This window comes from Aphanomyces astaci (genome assembly GCF_000520075.1).
Source record: "Aphanomyces astaci strain APO3 unplaced genomic scaffold supercont1.1, whole genome shotgun sequence".
NCBI classification, from domain to species: Eukaryota; Oomycota; class Saprolegniomycetes; order Saprolegniales; family Verrucalvaceae; genus Aphanomyces; species Aphanomyces astaci.
Window position 1 is genome coordinate 93453 of NW_009798264.1, and position 16893 is coordinate 110345.

A 16893-nucleotide genomic window follows, 5' to 3' on the forward strand; every position below is an offset into this window, starting at 1 on the left:
GCAAGAAACAAATGTCAGCCACGTCTGTGGCCCGACCTCACCTTCCGCTGCGGCGCCAATTGCGTCCAGCGCCGACCCCCCGCCGCGACGGGAACAAGACGATGTCGGCGGCCACGGTGGTTCCTGTTGTCATCTCCATTGAGTTGGCCCCCAAGTCGGTGGCTGGCTCGTCGTGCCACGCGGCAGAGGCCCAGTGGTGGTCACTTGGTGCGTCGTTGGGCCAGTTCCTGACCACGTGCGTGACCAAGGCGTGGTGTGCGCTGCGGTCAGCGGCTACGAGCGTGACCAAGGCGGTGGTCGTGGCCAAGACGATGCTCTGGTCGGTCTATGGACTGGTGCAGCGGATTTACACTTGGGCGATGTCGGCCAACGTCGACACCCCCAGTCAAGGGATTGAAACTGCCTAGCTCCACTTGCGCCATGTGTATATTTCACAATACCTATTTAGTTCACAGTTCTTTATCGTACATATATGTGTGGGGCTACCTGTACCAGCATTCAGCAATGTTCAATGACAGTTAGGTCCGTCAACCGCCCTTTGTAGTTTAAGTTGTGTACTTGCATAATATATCAAAAACGCATATCTTGTCCATCGAAAAACGGTCGTTTCTCGTAAAAAAAGTAATTACATATCGTGATATATATAAATTTATTCGAAGAGGGTGATCTTGTCCAGCGCGACGACGGCAGGCAAGTCGCTGTCCAGTATATGAAGCTTGCTTTCAGCCCACACTGGCGCCGACGGCTAGACCAGCGCCGCCATGAGAAGGAGACTAGTAGTACTAGTAGAAGTAGTCGACACCGACGGTTTGGTCACGGAGGTCAGGATAGCTGTGGCGGCGGCCGAGTCCATCCACGAGCGCGCCGCGTCGGGGCCGCAGACGGCGACCACTTTGTGCAACTTTGCCATCCAGTAGCGACGACAGGTGCAGCACCGTCTCAGCTTCGACGGGAAACAGCAGCTACGACATGAAAACGATTGACCCATTCATCGTGATATATGGAGAAAGTATGATCAAAATCATCCGTTATCAAGCATTGCAAGAAAAGATCGAGGCACCGTACTTTGACTTGGTGCATGATGCGGTAGTACATCGAAAACGCGTCCAGCGTGGCCCTGTGTATATCCGAGTCATCCTCTGATATGGCAACCAACGTATTTTAATGACTGTTTCGTCGTATATATACTGTATATATATGTATATCAATGGTAATCATCGTAGAACACTTGTGTAAGTTAGTGATTGGAATGCTGCTGTCAACAGAAATTATTTACTCACGACTACGTACATAGTAATATTATCCAGTGGAACTATCAATTAACGTTGCTCTATGCCAAGTGCACTAATATACTCAAGTGCATAGCATACTCTTTCATGAGCCTATCTATTTGAGTGTTTAGGGACGTCTGTCTATTGAGGAATCGTCTCCACTGAAATGGACGAGGATTTCAATAATACTAGGTACTAGTAGTACTACTAGTATCCATGTCGCGCTCGTTTGGAAAGTACGTTCTGGTATGTCATGTCGCCTACAGTAATACTATACGAGTATTGCCCTTTTACCCAAAATAAGCCAAATCTATCGATCGATTCTTTATACTCAATGTTGTATGTTGTCGTCTTATAATCACACTAATTTTAAGTCACACACTAATTAACACACATATCAGCTTGTACAAACTAACTACACGATACAAAAGATAGATTAGTAGATACAGTATCTGCGTTTGCCCAACTGGGCCAAATCAAACGTTTGGATTGGCAGAAATTCCCCAGACTGTGATTTGATTGGCTTGGTATTACAAATCCATTCTCTCCAGACATTAGAGGCTCCAGTTTCGACTCGATTGGACAATATATATACCTATTTAGTATCGCACACTTACTCCACACTCTCGTGTGACAGCGAGTATGGAGACATAGGAATTGCATTTTAAATAGTAACTATTTGATAGCTCTAAAACCATGTCGACGTGTTTTTGCTGGCGAGGCGGGTGCGACGGGATCGCAACGCGTCTTCATGGAGGTCAAGCATGTTCAAAGTCGTTTCGAGGAAGCCCGTGAGTTGGATGGTCTTGTCTTGGTGGCGGATTACATGGGGAAACCCTCCCTTTCGTGCGACGACGTTGCCTAGCAGCCGGGCGACCCTACCACGGCAGTATACCAAACGATGTCACAGAATTGTGTATGTGTTTTTGGGTACGTGGAATGAGTTATCACCGTCCATTGCCATCGTAGAACGGATGGATGTAAAACACGAGTGCGGCGAACGCATAGTATGCGCGAACAAGAGGATGGGGCAGCGCCGTGGGGTCGTTCAACGTTGTCACATATTGTCGAAGAGCCAGTTCAATCTCCACCGACGGGAGAAATACTCTGTAGATGCGCTCCGAGGCATACCCCACCGCCGCATCTTCTCGAATCGCCCCTGCATGTGATATATATATATTAATATATATATATTAAAATATACAAATCCAACACCGAGCATGCTTCTCGTACTACTGTACGTACCTCCGTCATGCCCTTGCTCAAAGATCGCTTCATGCAGCGCCGTGATTTGATCAAACGTGAGCATCGCCGACGTGTCGTCCAGGATGGCATTGAGCACCGCTAGTACCCTACTTCGATCGCCCACCCCCACCGGTGACCTCCTATTTATCCCGAAACAGAGTGTTGGTTGTGTAGATGAGAGTTGCTTTGTTGTTTTGAGGTATTGTCAACGTATTCGATTCGAAATTGGAGTGCGATGCTCATAATCGAATATGACCAGAATGACCAAATACATCGGCAGACAATCGATATAAACGACCAATCAAAACGCAGAACGCGAATCAAGTAGCCAATCAAATTATCCAGTCTTCAACAATACAATACATCGAATTCGTGTGTGGCTTTATTTAGTGTGACGACACTGCATAATTTTACATACAAAAGTCAGTACAAAGAATGGATCGATATATCGATAGATATATGAAAGACAAGATCGATTGATAGATTCGTACCGGAATAACGTCTGGTTGTCGTGGGCGTTGCCGACAGTGTCGTAAACGTCGCTCGTTGTCCACTTGGCACTTCGAAACGAGTCTTGGGAGGGCGTACTTGCCAGCTTATCCTTGCCGCGGAACCGGTCCCACTCATTGGCTAACGTGCAGGGCAACTACATCCCCATATAATATTGTCCAGATATTCGAAATTCGAGTGAGTTGCGGTGCTCGTAATCGAGTTTGAGCAGAAAAAACCAAATACATCGGCAGACTATCGATATATCGACCAATCAAAACCCAGAGCACGAATCAAGTAGCCAATCAACTTATCCACTCTTCGATGACCAAGGCAACATCGAATTAGTATGTGAATTCAATTAGTGTGATACTCGACGATCTGTACATACAAAAGTCAGTACAAAGAATCGATATATCGACACAATCAGCACAAAAGTCAACCAAATTTTGAGTAATGAAAGACAATACTTATTGTATTCACAAGAATCGATGCGAATCCAGGTACAGGATACCATCATCAACGTCAAATTAGTGTGTGTGACTTCAATTAGTGTGATACCACCAATCACTGCAGGACACCTGTTTACATACAAAATGCAGGACAAAGAAGTTGATCTAGAGAGTCAGGTCACATTTTTTGGCTAAAAGGACAAAGTAACACGGTCCATCCATGTTAAACCAGGATCGAGAGCCAAATACAAACCTCTTGGAACTCGCGCCACACTGGAGATCGAAGGCGGGTAAATATCGACGACTGGGGAGTTCCTACCTCGTTCAAACAAACTCCAAATGTAAACACAAGGGGGAAGGGTATATGTTGTGTACTGTACGTACGTGGTGGAGGCGACGGGGCTACAGACGGGCGAGGTAACCCTGGATGTATATGCCCTATAAACACATCGTCACATATGTTCATCAGTACACTGCCTGCGCCCCTGGCTATGGATATTGAGATCTACACCTGGAACTTTGAACTTGCAAAGCACACATTCCACCACCACGGGGGTCGGGTGGATGCCTAGCGGTTCTACCACCTCGGCCGACTCTGTCGTTTGTGTTGTTGTTGTTGGGATCCCCTCCTAGTAAAGGCAGTGTCAGTTGGTTCGTTCATCGTAGTTCGTAGATGGGTCACTACCTCCATGTCATCGCTGCTGCTGCTATTGCTACCATCTAAACCGATGGGCTGGAGATTCGCCACATACTGGCGCAACTCGTCTTGAAACAAGTGGCTTTTCGAGTAGACCGAGCCTTCCGTGGGGCTTACGGTCGTCAGATACGCCAACACATACACGACGACGTGCACCAAGTGCAGCTACATATGTACGTACATTTGAGTCGACACGGAGGTTGCAAATGCGATTTGTTACCTTGGTCGAGATCGAGTCTACCACGTCGCATGGCTCCAGGTCTAGCAAGGTGGGACCCACAACGTCATCGAAAAATCCTCGCTTCAACAGCGCCACCAACGCCCCAAACAAATCGATCGTGGCCTATGATATATCCAAATATATTTGATTGTTAGTATTAATAGTATTGTATATATATCCAAGAACACGTGATTGTGGTTCGGATTAGTAGTATTGAATTTGTTGTATGAGCAATCGCATGCTATATCCAATAGTAGGATGGTGATTTTATCAGCAATTGTATTCTATAACCAAGGATATTTGATTAATTGGTTAGCAGTCGTACTATATATAATAAATGTATGAACATCAATATCCAAGAAAGTGTGTTGGGAGCAATAGTATGAATGTATTAGCCATGGTATTTCCAAATATATAACCACGAGTATTCATCGTAGGATTTTGTTTTGTATATGACCAATATCCAAAAATATTTGATTGTTTGCCGTACAGTAGTAACACTAGTATGATATATATATATATATTGTGTGGGCAATTCGAAGTATTATGATAGAACGTACCAAGTGGTCTTCGCTGCTCATGGACGTGGCCAGCTTCATGGCATAATCAAACAAGTGCCACGATATACACAACGACACCACGTCGTGCACCGCCGCTACAGATATCCCAACAGGAATATATATTACCACTCTGAATATGTAACTAGTTAGTTATGACATTTCATCACGCTAACTGGTTTTGTTGGGCAGTACATAGTAATGTCGAGTCGATTCGAAATCGCTCACAGAGCTCGACCATTGACCAATCATAATCCCCCAAACACGAATCAAGTAGCCAATCCAAAAAATCCATTCAAATGAGTCTATCACACAACGTAGATCATCCCAACTGGACGAAATATATATCATACAATCAAAAATTCAGGACCACACAACATTCAATCGAATTAGCACAAAAGTCCACATTTGGGCGGCTCAATCAATATACCCTGCAATTACTCCCCAACATGTTGATCAATGTATACCGTCGTCTGGGGCCACAGTGTCGACCGCTGTGAGCTCGCCTTGGCCTGTGCACGCATGCTCCAGCGCTTGGCAGTACTGGAACCGCGACATCGTCGCTGTGGACTCCTATAAATCGAATTCATATATTGAAATCAAAATATTATCATAGTATAAAAAATAATACTATGGACGATTATGTCTGCTCCGTTGTGGACAACAATTTGCCTCGATCGACGTACATGACGCAACACACACAACAACACAACGGCCTTGACCAGTCGCTGAATACGATGCACTTCGTCAGGGTCTTCAGGTAGGGCCTACGTTGAAATTCGATATATATATATACATGGGTGGGGTATAATAATATTTTGCTTTACCTCGGTGGCGTACCATACCAACACGGCTACAACCGACAGCGTGTGCACCATGGGCACCGCCACGACCGCTTTCAAGCCGGCTTTCCGAGCATGTGGCACGAAGAAGAACTTGCTTTGACTCGTTGTATGCAAACTAGCGACCCATTCCGGCTGCTGGCCACTGCGTACACCAATAATACACAAACAACGTGATATATATATATATATATATATAATATATACATCAAGATCAAACTCTCTAGATAGAACACAATTTTTATATATTTTTGTTCACCTGTACACACGCCCTGCCAGGTCGTGTCCTGGATCGAGCAGCATCATCCCCCTCGCTTTGCGAAACTGAGCCAACGGTTGCAACGGTCTACTTTAACATATGAATTGTATAGTCCATAGGCAAAAAACAACATTAATATGTTAGATCTATAGTAGTAGATCTAGTAGTATTGGATGCATGATCCGTGAATATAATATATATATATACATATATTTGACAAGAGGAGAGGTATACGTACAACGTGTCGTTGTATGTGTGACGAAACCATACATTGTGCAGCACCAATGCACATCCGTTGGTGTTTTCGTCTTTTATCGGGACAAACACTTCGCCCACTTGCCATTTATGTTGCTTTCACGTGGAATAATCATAATAATATTAATCAACGATCACACATGCAAGGCAAGCTGCTGTACCCGACACACACATCGTAAAATGTGCTCGAGCGCCGTGTTGAGCAGAGTCGAGTCCAGTTGATGCGGGGATTTCGCCAAGCTGTTGTCGTCTAGCCCGTGTTCCGTCGCGTGGTGGTCGCGCAGGTACCTACAAAAAAGTAGATTCGTGACTCTTGTTAGGAAATTTAAAACTAGCAACACCATGGAATTTCGGTCGAAATAGGGAACAAGTCCACATCAAGAGGTCTAATTTTTATAAATCTAAAGGACTAGGGTATTCATTTAAATTGGTGTATCTTTTTTTTTAATATAAATGCGATGGAATACAATTGCTATGGGTTGTACACAAGCCTGAACCATAAATTAGATCATATGGACATATGTACGTACGTGGCCACGTCTGTGTGTGCAAAATGCATAGCTTCCGAGAGGGGCGAGTTTCCCCAGCGATCGAGCAAGTTGACATTGGCCCCCACTTGGACGAGAAACTGAACGATGGACGTCCGGCCTTCGCTAGCCGCCACATGCAAGAGGGACCTACACGGCGCCATCATCAAACGAAATTGAATGCTTGCAAATACAAGGTATATATATATACAGGTTGTACGAAATAGATAGATAACTTCTTTTACTTGGGACAGATTCGAATATTATAAGGTGTGTGTTGATTGTAGCGGTATTGTAAAAAAGGAAACCATGATATATTGATATAGGAAACAATGATATATTGAGATTGGAAATCATGATATATTATTAATATTAGAAACCATGATATATTGATATAGGAGACCATGATATATTATTAATATTGGAAACCATGATATATTGATATAGGAGACCATAATATATTATTAATATTGGAAACCATGATATATTGATATAGGAAACCATGATATATTGAGATTGGAAACCATTGTATATTGAGATTGTGCGTTTCGCCCACATTTGCCCACTACTTTGGGGGGATTGTTAAAATCACGTTTAAGTCAAGCAAAGCCGTTTGATTGGATAAAAATCGAATAAACGTTGAAATATACTATACAGTGTATGATTGACAAAAACGCATGAATCTTCACAAAATAAACACCCCTTAAATTTAAATATATATCATCTTTCGCAGGTCTGACGATCGTTGGCAGTTGATTCAACCAGCCGCCAGGCGAAATGATGAGTAAAACATATATTGTGGTATATTCGGTATGAATTTCCAGACCCCGTCGAATCGAATCACGAATCGATGCTATTGGCCAATCCAATTTTGAGTGGATTTGATTGGCTCAAAAGGACAAGTAGAGTCAGCCAATCAGAACTCCAGAGTGATTCAATATTGATTAGACAAACTACACAAAGTTTGGAAGTTTATAAATCACAATAAGACTTGAACAAGAATACAAAATGGTTTCATTGTGAAATCAATGGAGAGAATGGTTGAAAGCAAGAAATATATATACATATATCGCGATATATAGGGATTTATAAAGACATACCTGGCGTCGTAATCTTGGACGTCGGGGTGGACGAGTCGTGGTACCAGCTGCTGCAGTCGCGCGAGGTCATCGTGCTGGATGGCGGCGAACGCGTGGGGCACGTCCAACGTGATGGGCACTTGTGGCAACGACGACGCAGTGTATACATGTCGACGGAAGAGACTCAGCACGTTGGACGCGTTCATTTCCACAGCGATCGACATGGGCGTGCGGCCTTGCTCGTCGGCGACGTCCACGGTCGCCCCGGCAGACAGCAACAGTTCAATCGCGTTCATTTGCTCCTTCTCGACAGCGACATGCAGCGCCGTACGACCCGCGCCGTCAACCGCATTCAACGCAAGACCATCCAGCCACGCACGCTTCAATGTGTCCGTGTCCCCTGTCGCAATCTATACATATCAAGAGGTGAGTGAATGAAGGAGTGACAACAGGTTAGGACGACATACTGCGGCAAACACTTGGTGGACTTCCCCCAACACGTTCTTGGGTCGGTTTGCATCAAGTGCATCAAGTGCATCGTTGTGGCTTCCAACTCGTCGATATGGCGCCGTTGATGTGTCGGCGAAAAGACTTGCACGAATATGGGTCGACATCAACGACGCCACCACGGCGTCCTTTGCGCAGTCGAGAGGTGTTACACCCCATCGATCTTTGGCATGACAGTTGGCGCCCGCTTGAATCAAGAGCTTGACTATTTCGGCATTCCCATCGCTCGCAGCGATGTGCAATGGCGTCCTGTTTACGTACGTAATGTTAACACACTCTACGGCCGTGAACGATCATCCTATCGTTCCTACCGTCGATCGTAGTCTGCGAGGTTCACATCCACTCCTTCTGTCAGAAGTCGACGAAGCATGTCTACATTGCCTGTCCCCGCAGCCCAGCACAGCGCCGTCGTATCACGAAGCTTTGACGGGAGCTCGTCCATGGTCTTTCTTTTGAAAATGAGGATCTGCAACAACTCCGTCCATCCGGATAATTAATTGTACAAGTCTCCATTACTGTACCGTATACTGTGAATCGACCTTCCCATTCATCCGGACAATTGTACAAGTGTACCGTAAACTGAAACGACCTCGGATTGGTCTATTAACTTTGTATAATGACAAATAAAACCAACTTATTTCATATATGGTCATTCTTATTGGCTGATATACATGGAATAAAATCCATCATAGCGATAATTCCAAGGTGTGGGGTGAACAACATGGTTAAAGTGCTGCTCAGTGGCGACGTCGGCGGCAACTGGGACGCTCTGCATGCGCGCGTTGAGAAGCTGCATACGTCGGCGCATGGTCCCTTCGATGTGGTGCTATGTGCAGGTTTCTGCGATGTCTCTGCCAATGCCATTCGCGCGTGGCCACTGCCAGTCTACGTATTGGGAGGACTTGGTGATCAACCCAAGAACACGTCGACCAACTTGCACGTCGTGTCTGAAAACAGCGTGCATACGATCTCTGGGTTGCATGTGGCATTTCTGGCGGACCCCGAGGCTGTTCAGAGCTTTCGCAGCGCGCTGACCGCTCAACCCGTCGACTTGTTGATCACGACCGACTACCCTCAAGGGTACAAACCTCACAATCTCCGTTCGCGACATATGATGATGGATCCATGGCATGTAGATTCGACCAGTTGGTATCTGTGGAGCAAATCCCGTCGTCCCTCCAACGCGTTGGCCTCCAGGTATCGTCGACACGTGTCCACTCCTTGACCCTGTCGCATAGAGCATTGCCGAAGCCGTGGAAATGGCCGTGCCGCGCTACCACATCGCAGCCACGCATGGATTATTTTACCAGCGCCTGCCGTACGTGACGACCCACGGCGCCACGCGGCGGGTCACGCGCTTCATTGGGCTAGGCCAAGTGGGGGCCTCCCCCGACAAGGACAAAAAGTGGATGCACGCTCTCAACCTTGACGTACTTCGCTACCGTTCGTTTCGACTCTAAGCACTCGACTTAGGTCTTTTCTTCGTCTGCTTCTGTGGAGATCCCGGCGGGTACGACCCAGAGCCCATTTGAAGCCACCAAGCGACAGCGGCAAGACTCGACTGCTTTCCAACCGCGGAAGAGGCCTGGACTGTCGGCGGAAAAGGCCCAGCAATTGATGCAGCAAAGCAGCCAAGGGTCTAAACAGCATTCGTTCTACGACCACACACAGCACGCGCGACTGCCGAATCGACAAGAATGCTGGTTCTGTCTGTCGACACCCACCGTGGAAATGCACCTGATTGTCAGGTATATATATATATATATTATTTATTTTTTTGGTCAAAATATGGACTTTTTTCTATGATTATTTTCCAAATCGATCGATCGAGTTTTTTAGTCCCCCTATATATATATTTGTCAGCCAAGATGTGGACTTGTATGTTGACTTTCCAAATCTATCGACTGGGTTATTATTATACCTATATATACTTGTAAGCCAATGTATGGACTTGTATGGTGATTTTCCAAATCTATCGATCGACCTATTTTTATTATATGTATATATATATACTTGTCAGCCAATATGTGGACTTGTATATGGTGATTATCCAACTCTATCGATTGTTTTTAGTAGTCCTGACTTTTGTATGCAATGCCTTGTTAAGATCACACGAATTTGAGTCATACACCACTTCCATTTATGGGTGTGATAAATGGGCAAATCCTTGTATCGATCAATACTTTTGAGCGAAATCTCAATGTACGTTGCGTGATGGCAGTATTGGCAACGAAGCGTACTTGGCCATCCCAAAGGGCCCCATCGTCCCCGACCATGCGCTGATCGTACCTATTCAACACACTGCATCCATGACAACCATCAGCGCCGCCGCTAGAGCCGAAGTGAACCAGTTCAAAGCCGCCTTGACAGCGTGCGTCTATAATTAATATTTCTGGAAATCTATAATTAATATTTCTGGAAACCCCCTTCACTACTGTGAGATTGTATGCGACATGGATTTTGAGTAGATTTTACGCGTCCCAGGGCAAGGCTATGGTCGTGCTGGACCGAAATGTGACGACGTTGGGTGCAGCCCATGGCCACTTGCAAGTGATTCCAGTGCCCGAGGCCTTAGGTATGCCAATCCTCCTCTTTCGATCATATTGTGGTTGGTATTCTATTTGGTATTTTATTTTTATTTTATCTCAGTATTTTGTATTTTGATACTATATACTAAATGATTGGTTTCATACAAAAATATTTTATATTTTTATAAAATTGTCCTTTCAGCCAAACAATTTTTGGATTTGTGTGCTGATTCGCCAAATCCGTCGAATGCTTTTTGTACAGGATTTCGCGTCCAGTGTCACACTAATAATATATAAGAATCACACAGTAATTCGAGAATTTGATTTGGACCACTTCATTCGTATTGTCTTTGGTGCTGGTCATTCGATTGAGCACTCCAAGTCTTTCAAATGTCCGAATCCACAATATAACTAACTGGTTGGTACATATGTGTTTAGCGCCGTCGGTAGTGGAAGCGTTTCATAACGAAGGAACCAAGTACAAAGTGGAATTTACTCCGTTGCCAGACGGGGCCGAGATTGAAGCGTCCGAGTATTTGCTGGTGGAGTGCCCTAGTCCACCCACGCGGCTGCTGCACACAGTACACGGCAAGCACTACATGCAGTTTGGTCGAGATGCCGTCGCGGCACTACTCAACATGCCACGTCGAGGCAACTGGAAGGTATGTACATTAGATGGACATGACTTTCTCAATAATGTAGCTCATGATATTACGTGGCAGTATTGCGTGGTCCCGAAAGACGAAGAGGAGAAGATGACTCGAGATTTCAAGAACGCGTTTGCCCCGTTTGATTTTACGCTAGCATTGGAGTAATAACTCACCAACAAAAATGAACTCTCAAGGGCTGCTTTATCTATTAACGTTAGGATATATAATGATGGCAGGCTCTTGTTTACACTTAGTTTGATGCGGCAGGACGTACATACATGCATCCTACTACTAGTATGTAGTAGTACTTCTTGGCACCTACCTGACCAGTGAACCATCGCGTTTACAAGTGTCAACAGTATTATACTAACTTACAGTTATAGTACATGATTGGAAGGGTTAGCTACTAACTACTACCCACAACGACATTATGCTGGTTTCCCATTGCGTTTTACTAGCCAACGTTATGGCCAAGCTAGAAACCCTCTGTAAATTACCGGTCAATGTCCATCATTTAGCGGGTAGGGTACAGTATTACTGTAAAAAGGGAAAGAAAGTCCCGTTGATGGATTGTGCAGTTTCGTCTATTTATAACTTATCCCACTCGCGAGTTTTTGGTTTTCGTTGGCGTGTCTGTCGTCTACCGACTAGAGCCCATGCCACCGGCTACGGGACAGCGCACGACCTCTCTCTCATCCATCCTCGTGTCAGTGTTCGCCGTGTGTCTGCTTTGTCAAGCGGTGCTATTCCGCAACATCTTCTCGGCGGTCGCCGACTTGCAACACGACGGCGACCATCGTGCCCATCTCCGCTCCGTGGCTGCTGCTGCCACCTCGTCCGATCTTGTTGAGGCTGGGATCGACAATTCGACATCACATTCAACCCGTGCGTCCAGCCAAAACACGACCGAGCCGACAGGTCCTTCTGGTTCCGCAAGCAAGAGCATCGACCCCCTCCTTCCCTTCAATTCCAACGCATCAGTATCTCTTGCATCCGTGGTTGAACCCACCACGACCTCGAATTACGCGCCACTGTCATCCGCCGCCGCATCGCCATCCTCCTCTTTGCATCCGTGGACGGTGGCCGATGTCTCGTTCGACCGCGTGATGAACGCAGATACAAGGGGGGTGTTTGTGTCCAAATTCGCGTCGGCACCCCGTGGTATCGTCATGTGCATGCACACTCGGATGGTTCCCATGGGTGTGTCGTTGATCCAGGAACTTCGGGCGCTGGGGAACATCGACCCCGTCCAAGTGTTTTACTGCCTCCCCAACGAACTCTCGTCGACGGATGTGACGCTCTTGACAGGCCTCGGCAACGTTGAAGTCGTAGACTTGTGCTCCGTACTGGTAACGTCGCGCATCTTTGCAGACCATGGCGTGGCCAGCCGGTTTCAAAACTTTTGGCTCAAGCCACTGGCCCTGGTGTTTTCGCCGTTTCCAAACGTCCTCCTGGTCGACGTGGACGCGATCTTCTTGCACGACCCAGCTTTGCTCTGGACATCCCCCCCTGTGGTCGACACAGGCACCTTGTTCTTCCACGATCGGGTCCTCGACTTTAGCCAATTCCTCAACCAAGATGTTGGCCCAGACGACGGCCAAACGTTCATTCAAGTGTTCTTCGACACGTTTCCGTACGCTGCCGTCAACTTGACGCGACCGGCTGCCATCTCCGACACCATGCGGCGGTCCATGGTCTGGAACAAGCACACGGCGCATGAGCAGGACTCGTCGGTCGTCCTCATCGACAAGACCCGCGCGGGGCCCCACGTGCTTGAGACCCTGTGGTATCTCGTCACAGTCAAGCGATTTCAAGACCAAATCACGTTTTCCTGGTACAACAAAATCCAGCCGCCGTGTTGTTGTTGGTGTACTTGTCCACGTTTTGACTGTGGGCCTTGTAGGGGCGACAAGGAAGCGTTTTGGCTCGCGTTTGAGCTCGCCGGTATCCCGTATGCGTTTTCGCCGTGGAACTGCGGGGTCGTGTCGCTCCCAGACGACGCGGCTCTGCACCCCACGACGCTGTGTGGCAGTTTGGCCCAGTACTGGCCCGACCTAAACAAGAACGATGTGTTCTTTGTCAATGGCAACGCCGTCGTGAACGTGTATCGCCTCGGAGACGGGCGCCACACGGACTGGGCGGCGCGGGCGGCCTCCCTCGTGGCCGCGATCCCGAAGCTCGTGACGCCACGTCATACGCGGCACCCCACAAGTCAAAACCGCCAGGGGCTGGATCAAACGTGTTTGCTTGGCGAAGGCGCGACCGACATAGCCCCTGCGTTCCAGGACGTAGCCGAACGGCGCATTCGACGGGGTCAGGCTGTGGCCGAAGCCATGACGTGGGACTAGTACAATTTAACTTAGGAGGTGTAGTTTCACATGGTAGTACTATACATATATCGAGTGCATACTAGTTAGTATATTGGGCTGGTCGTAACATTACTTGGGGGAGGGCCAGCTTCACACTTGAAGCTGACCCCCTTGGCCTTCAACCGGTCTTTTATGCTAAAGAGGAGGGATAGTATAACATGGTAGTACTAGTATTACTTACTATACATAGATAGAGAATATATTGGGTTGGTGGTGCTTCCGGGGGGGTCTATTTCACACTGTCAATCCTTCGACAAAGATTGAAAGTAGATCGCTCGGGTATAAGAATAACGCGACCTGTACGAAGAGTGGGGTTACTTTCCATGCCCCGCACATTGAATACTACAGGTATGTCCATGCCCCATATATTATTGCGCGAGACACCCAAGATTCATGTGGCTCGAGGCTAAGAATAGCTCAGCATGCAGTACACTGTTTTGGACAAGTGATAATAGCAACCCCCCGACGATCCATGGAGGTGCCATTGGAGGCCATCGTCCTGTGCGACGCCGACGCGCCCCCCATCCTCGTACCTTGTAGGAGACATGCCATAGTCGATCGAGCCAAAATCTACCTCACTCAAGTATATATACCATCTACCATCCATCGTTGACCCCCAAACATGGCAGTCTCAACGATCTGTTTTAGATTGAGGATCGAGCAGCAAAGAATGATTCCATGTGGGTCAACACCGTCCACGACTTGGGCCAACTGCACACCCTCAAGCTCGTACGTCAAAGATACTGTAACATGACTCTAAAATGCAATGATGGGTAGCTCTATCGAAGGCAGCGCAGGTTGGAAAACTACATGTTTGGTCTCGCGTGCTGCAGCCTACTTGCCGAAGCTGCAGCCATCCACGTACACAAACGTCGACCAACAGGACTCAATGTCTCATCCTACCCCATTGTAGCTGTACTGGAACTTGCCAAGTGCCATGCTCGCGATTGAAGTCAGCAAGGCGATTGTCACAGTGACCACCGTTGCCATCCTATACCTCCTCTTCTTTCGATACGGTAACCCTTCCTTCTCTTGTATCTTGTATTATATATATATATATTCCCATCACTCGAACTGATATTTCTATCGCCGCTCCACGGCAGAATTGGCGGCTTGCATCCAAGTGGCTTCGTACGGCCTCCCCCCTGGGTCCAGATTTTATCACACGACGCTACTACGGTGCTTTCTCGTTCCTCAATACTGTATAATCATAATCCTAACAATAATGATATTGACAGAGACTTTTGCCTTGAATGTTGCCTCCTACTGCTTCATATCCCCCCGGGCCTGAGCACGTATACCTTGCACTCGGTTCTATATGTTTACGTGGACCCTCTAGTACGTACATGTACAATTCCATGATGACCAACGCTCTCGTAACCATTCACTTTGACCAGTCAATTAAACCCGGGGCGTCAGTCCCCGTTTGTCCAACCAATGTACTGTACGCCACGTATAATTGCTACACCCGCGCCACGTACAGCGCCTACCAATTCGGTATATCGCTCTGCATACATTCGGGCTATTATTTTTCCATGTCTAATATATATATATATATATATATTTCTTTTCCAAGGCATCATCGTCGCGCCACGCATCTACCTCATTGGCCGGTACATTCGCAACGTGTTTGGGTTCAACACGAATGAAGCCAAACTCATCGGTAACATCGACACGTCAAGACCATATATATATATGTATATCTCTTCAGACTTTGACCATAAGACCAGGATCGCTGCAAAACGTGGACGCGACGTCAGCGTGGTTTGTGCGCAAGTTTCTGTTTCGGTTTTATCCGGCGACGTTTTGCGTGTTCATTTTCGTGTCCGTGGGGGCCGCCACGGCATGGGCAGTCGATCAGACTGAGCACTCCATGGCCAACGCCGACCTCGCCGAGTATGTCGACGCGCTCTGGCTGGTCGTCGTCACCATCGTACATACTGCGATACAAGGACACTTAGGATGTTCTTCAAACGAGGTGTTGGGTCTAGGTGACGGTGGGTTACGGGGACTGCGTCGTCGTGGGGTTCCCCGGGCGATTGTGTGTCGTGCTCGGGGGGGTCGTGGGGGGCGCCGCCATCTGCTCCATGTGCAGAGTGGTGGTCGTGGGGGCGTTGACCATCACTCCCAACGAACGCGACGTGATCGACATTATCACAGAGCGCACGCAAACGACCGAAAGGCGATCGGTGGCCGTTCGGTTGATTCAGGTACATTATACTCATATATATCGTAGATTCGGTACGAATTTCCGGATTCCTCAACCTCCCGCGATATTTGATTGGTTACTCTGATTTTTGTTATCTCTGATTGGCTAAAATCTCTCTCAATTTTTCGTATACTTTCTGCTGGCCAATCAAATGTCGCGCAGAATTGGGAAAATTCGCAATATCGTTCGTTTACAATAAGGTCAAGCGAAAAGTGGTCATATCTTCTGTAGGCAGAATGGAGACGATACAAAGCCATGACAGTGGGGCCACCGACTGACGGGTTACCTAGCCGTCGGGACGGCGTGGCGTTCACTGTGCACAAGGCCAACGTGCTCAAATTCAAGTAAGTACACCCTTATATAAATATATAGTTGTTGATATCCCATGGAAGAGTTATGGCGAGCGCGAGAACTATGCGGCGCCAGCACCAGCAGCGCCATCACAGCTTGGATGCGATTTTGCATCGGTGGAAGCTCAAAGCCGAGGCAGCCCGATGCGACGACGTCGCGTCCACCAATGCAACCACCTCATGCGACGACGTGGTGGCCAAGTTGCGGCGGCTGGTGTTGGCCTGTTCCGTAAACGAACTTGCAACTCAATGACCCGATTGACATTCCACACATATGATGGCTCCATCTTTGTTTGCACTTCGACACCTACATATATATATCGCGACATGCAGTCGCAGTTAGTGGTCACAATTGGGGGGTACGTAGGTGCAGTACATACACGGTGC

At 47.3% G+C, this 16893-nt stretch overlaps 5 protein-coding genes across 8 annotated transcripts; 4 read left to right on the plus strand and 1 right to left on the minus strand.

The window, feature by feature from the left end:
- Positions 1-11: 11 nt before the first annotated feature.
- Positions 12-407, plus strand: H257_00040 (hypothetical protein; the record flags this gene model as incomplete). Its single annotated transcript, XM_009822520.1, has 1 exon — positions 12-407. The coding sequence occupies one exon, from the start codon at positions 12-14 to the stop codon at positions 405-407; it is 396 nt and encodes a 131-aa protein (XP_009820822.1).
- A 1442-nt stretch (positions 408-1849) lies between these two features.
- H257_00041 (hypothetical protein) lies at positions 1850-8844 on the minus strand (the record flags this gene model as incomplete). Of its 3 annotated transcripts, XM_009822521.1 has the most annotated exons (20): positions 1850-2149; positions 2223-2430; positions 2517-2656; positions 3008-3162; positions 3711-3772; positions 3842-3895; positions 3969-4086; positions 4143-4319; positions 4375-4497; positions 4935-5029; positions 5399-5504; positions 5618-5698; positions 5759-5918; positions 6033-6119; positions 6271-6383; positions 6449-6575; positions 6818-6964; positions 7915-8303; positions 8361-8649; positions 8712-8844. In XM_009822521.1, coding segments are annotated over 20 exons (2954 nt in total), but the record flags the coding sequence as incomplete, so codon positions are not given. The 3 variants fall into 3 exon arrangements, with proteins under 3 accessions (XP_009820823.1, XP_009820824.1, XP_009820825.1); XM_009822522.1 differs by having other exon boundaries at positions 1850-2430; XM_009822523.1 differs by lacking the exons at positions 1850-2149; positions 2223-2430; positions 2517-2656; positions 3008-3162 and having other exon boundaries at positions 3541-3772.
- A 247-nt stretch (positions 8845-9091) lies between these two features.
- On the plus strand, positions 9092-11810 carry H257_00042. Of its 2 annotated transcripts, XM_009822524.1 has the most exons (8): positions 9092-9480; positions 9537-9597; positions 9639-9830; positions 9874-10148; positions 10622-10771; positions 10869-10975; positions 11367-11590; positions 11651-11810. In XM_009822524.1, exons 1-8 carry the CDS (start codon positions 9122-9124, stop codon positions 11741-11743), a joined length of 1461 nt encoding a protein of 486 aa, XP_009820826.1. In that variant the 5' UTR covers positions 9092-9121; the 3' UTR covers positions 11744-11810. The 2 variants fall into 2 exon arrangements, with proteins under 2 accessions (XP_009820826.1, XP_009820827.1); XM_009822525.1 differs by having other exon boundaries at positions 10622-10975.
- A 371-nt stretch (positions 11811-12181) lies between these two features.
- H257_00043 (hypothetical protein) lies at positions 12182-14060 on the plus strand. Its single transcript, XM_009822526.1, has 2 exons — positions 12182-13412; positions 13482-14060. Exons 1-2 carry the CDS (start codon positions 12235-12237, stop codon positions 13924-13926), a joined length of 1623 nt encoding a protein of 540 aa, XP_009820828.1. The 5' UTR covers positions 12182-12234; the 3' UTR covers positions 13927-14060.
- Positions 14061-14419: 359 nt separating this feature from the next.
- On the plus strand, positions 14420-16776 carry H257_00044 (hypothetical protein; the record flags this gene model as incomplete). The annotated part of the gene is made up of 11 exons (XM_009822527.1): positions 14420-14530; positions 14596-14676; positions 14725-14808; positions 14861-14963; positions 15051-15126; positions 15287-15444; positions 15524-15610; positions 15678-15880; positions 15939-16157; positions 16388-16500; positions 16549-16776. The coding sequence occupies 11 exons, from the start codon at positions 14420-14422 to the stop codon at positions 16757-16759; spliced, it is 1446 nt and encodes a 481-aa protein (XP_009820829.1). The 3' UTR covers positions 16760-16776.
- Between the last annotated feature and the right edge of the window lie 117 nt (positions 16777-16893).